This window comes from Rutidosis leptorrhynchoides, chromosome 6 (genome assembly GCF_046630445.1).
Source record: "Rutidosis leptorrhynchoides isolate AG116_Rl617_1_P2 chromosome 6, CSIRO_AGI_Rlap_v1, whole genome shotgun sequence".
Taxonomy (NCBI): domain Eukaryota; kingdom Viridiplantae; phylum Streptophyta; class Magnoliopsida; order Asterales; family Asteraceae; genus Rutidosis; species Rutidosis leptorrhynchoides.
The window spans coordinates 308194292-308197497 of NC_092338.1; the positions used below are offsets into that span (position 1 = coordinate 308194292).

The window sequence follows — 3206 nt, forward strand, 5'->3', positions numbered from 1 at the left end:
GTCAAGATGGGCAGGTCAGCGGTTATATGTGACTTTTTTGCATTGAAACAGATTGGGTAAGGTCAGGCTGGGTTGAGTTAATTAAAAACAAACTTTGGATGACTGTAAACCTATTCGACGCTCAGCGTACGAGATCAGATCCCTCAGAAACTGCTATTTTAACCACCTGCACCATTTGTACTGTTTGTAGCTGGGCTACCCATTTCAACAATATTGTCAATTTGACTTTGACCTGTTAGCTCTGCTAAAGTACATTAAAGTACTTTAGAGATAAAATATTTGGGATGATTCTAATATGTGGATACATAGGCAATATTAGACTTGTATTAGCTCTTTAATACGAATATCATACAAAATCGCTACACTAGTTCTTAACTTCAAACAATAATATAGATAGAGGGTGCCAAGATGGGTAGGTTGGGGTTATATGTGACTTTTTTTGCACTGAAACAGGTCGAATTGGGTTGAGTTGACTTTTTTACATTGAAACTAAGCTGTTTTCAGGGGCGGAGGGAGGGGGTGCAAGTGGGGTCGGCTGCCGAAATTTTTTTAGTGTATTTTTATGTTAAATTTGACGTTTTTTTTCAATTTTTTACGTTTTGCCCCATCGAAAAAAGTTTCTGGATCCACACTTGCTGTTTTGTCAAGAAAAAAAGTATCATATTTTTCAGAAAGATGGCTCCTAATTAAAAAATTGAGCCTAAAACAACACTCTTAATCATTTACATTCTCAACCGTTGTTTAAAACACTGCAACCCCTATAATATTCGAGTTACAGCACTATTACTACGACAACATAGCGTTTACATACAACTTGTAGGTTGAGGTGATCCATAAGCAGTAGCAACAGCATTAGAGCAAGACGAATTTGCTGGTTGACCGTTATATACGAGCTTGATATTCTGTAAGCTAATTCCGCTGCATGGACTTTTCGTACTACAATCAAGCTTTACTGCCACTTGAGTAGCTGACGTGCCATGTATATCATCATACAACACATTACTGATTTTAACTTCAGAAACTTGACCCTCTGGACAATTCTCATTGCTAGGACAGTAATTTTGGTCTATCAAGATCGGGGTTTTTACGTTCACCATAGTCACTTGCTCAAAAACAACATCTTTCACGAACCCATTGCTACGCCTGGCCCATGTCTTTATTCGTACACCGTTTTGGGTACCTACAAATGTTGCGGTTTTTACTGTTACATTCTGGACACCAGCTTCTTCCAATTCCCACCCGAGACTCCCAATGCTGCGTCCACAAAATAAATGTATGTTGAGAATTTAAATCAAGTGTATATACTCGAAAAGCTTAAATAACTAGAAACATCAACCATGAATCCATGATGCTAATTAACTAGCGTCCCGGTCCAGTACAAGAAACAAAGTCTTTCCGGACAATATTTTCGACATGTTGTCCAGAATACTTCATAATTGAAAATTTAATCGGACGACAGGTATGAAGTTTCCCGGACGACGTGTGGGTACCACTAGAGTTTCCGGTCAAAGCCTGACAACCTTTTTCCTATGTCGTCCGTAAAAACAATTATTATTTTAATAAATAATCATTTTTAAAAAATATATAATAAAAAAGTATTATTATCCTTCGGGAAAAGAGGCATAAATTCCGAAAATAACAGGTAAAAAAAGTGAAAATTTATTGTCGCGCAGGATGGTTTTTCGGACAATGTCGTCCGGAAAAGCGTTATCCTGGAAATTCTATTTATTTATAGTTATCTTGGACTAAGCCCTACCAATTAAAGATAACATGATTGGTTGAGATTAAGTTAGTAATCACATTGCAGAAACTAATTTATCTACCTTATGCCATGACCGGGGCCGCATACCACCTTCTCTATCCATATATTAGAATTGCCTGGGCCTATCGAGACGCAATCATCGCCTGTAGAGATCTTAGAGCTCAAGATGGTGATGTTCGTGGAAGATTGTAAGTGGATACCATCTGTGTTTGGGCTTGATGCCGATGCTAAAATGCTCACCCCTTGTACTTTCGCGTTGGTGCATGCATAGAGGAGAATATGAAACATTTGGCTGTTTAATGACCTTAACTTATTGATCACAACATTTTGTGAATGGTAGATTCCAAGTGTCTGTATAACACATACATAAGTATATGTTGGTTAGTGTTTATGACCAAAACGTGTGATTCATGAATTGTTTACACAGCTTTTAAAAAATCTCGTTTTAAGCGTCTAAAAATAGGAAAACATATGGTCTGCACCTATGTTCTTAGCAGACATAACTTTGATCATGATAAGAGTAATATATGATTATTTGATGTAATGCTGACCGATTCAGCATTTAACGTTGAATGGTTGTTCTCATCCAGAAGCAAACAAACACACCCTAAGTAGTGTTCATCTAACAACACGGTCATTATCATATAAAAAGTTGATAATTTTATGGTTTGTGAAATAACAGGATTCGTTACAAATGTTCTGTTTTAAACATTTGCCTAAGATTGTCGAAAATGTGTTCAAGTTTTATATATGCTAATAATTAGTGTAAAAGGTCTACCGTTGCGCCATTAGGACATGTCTTTCCAGAGGATTTGCAAGCCCATAGAGGAGCACCTTGGGCGTCAAGGGTTCCACCGGTTATGGTCAAATGGTTAACTCGTTGAAACTTGATCCAAACTTCATCATTGCCTATAGCATTGTAACTCGAGGGTGCCACTAACGTACCAGAAATGTTAAATGTGATTGCTTTGCTCTTACATGTTTGGCCAGAGAATAGGACTGCAGAAGCAATCAAGTACTTGCCGGTTGGCACATTGATGATCGCAGGACTAGTGAAGGCACACGACAAGTTCCACGCTTTCAAGAATGCGTCTTTCGTGTCTACTAGACCGTTGTTTTTGGCTCCAAGATTTACGAGGTTATATGTAACCTTTGATAATGAGTGTTGAAAGATGATAAAAAGTAAAAGTATAATATGTTTGATAACCATGATTTATTTATAAACTGATCTATTCTTGATTTGAAGTAGTTATATATATAGAGAGTTGATTTAGTGAAACTAGGCAACGTGGGTTGATATTATTATTACTGATTAGTGAAGTAATGATTGATAAGAAGTAATCCGTATGTATAGGAGTACAAACTGATAATAGAATGTCAAATGTAACGTAACATGCAAGGAATAATAATCATGTACATGACTATTAGCATATCATTCTAACAA

General features: G+C 36.8%; 1 protein-coding gene across 1 annotated transcript; it reads right to left on the minus strand.

Moving 5' to 3' along the window:
- Positions 1 to 803: 803 nt before the first annotated feature.
- Positions 804 to 2972, minus strand: LOC139853018 (polygalacturonase-like). The gene is made up of 3 exons (XM_071842388.1): positions 2541 to 2972; positions 1824 to 2113; positions 804 to 1254 (listed from the first exon to the last, which is right to left on the minus strand). The coding sequence occupies exons 1-3, from the start codon at positions 2970 to 2972 to the stop codon at positions 804 to 806; spliced, it is 1173 nt and encodes a 390-aa protein (XP_071698489.1).
- Between the last annotated feature and the right edge of the window lie 234 nt (positions 2973 to 3206).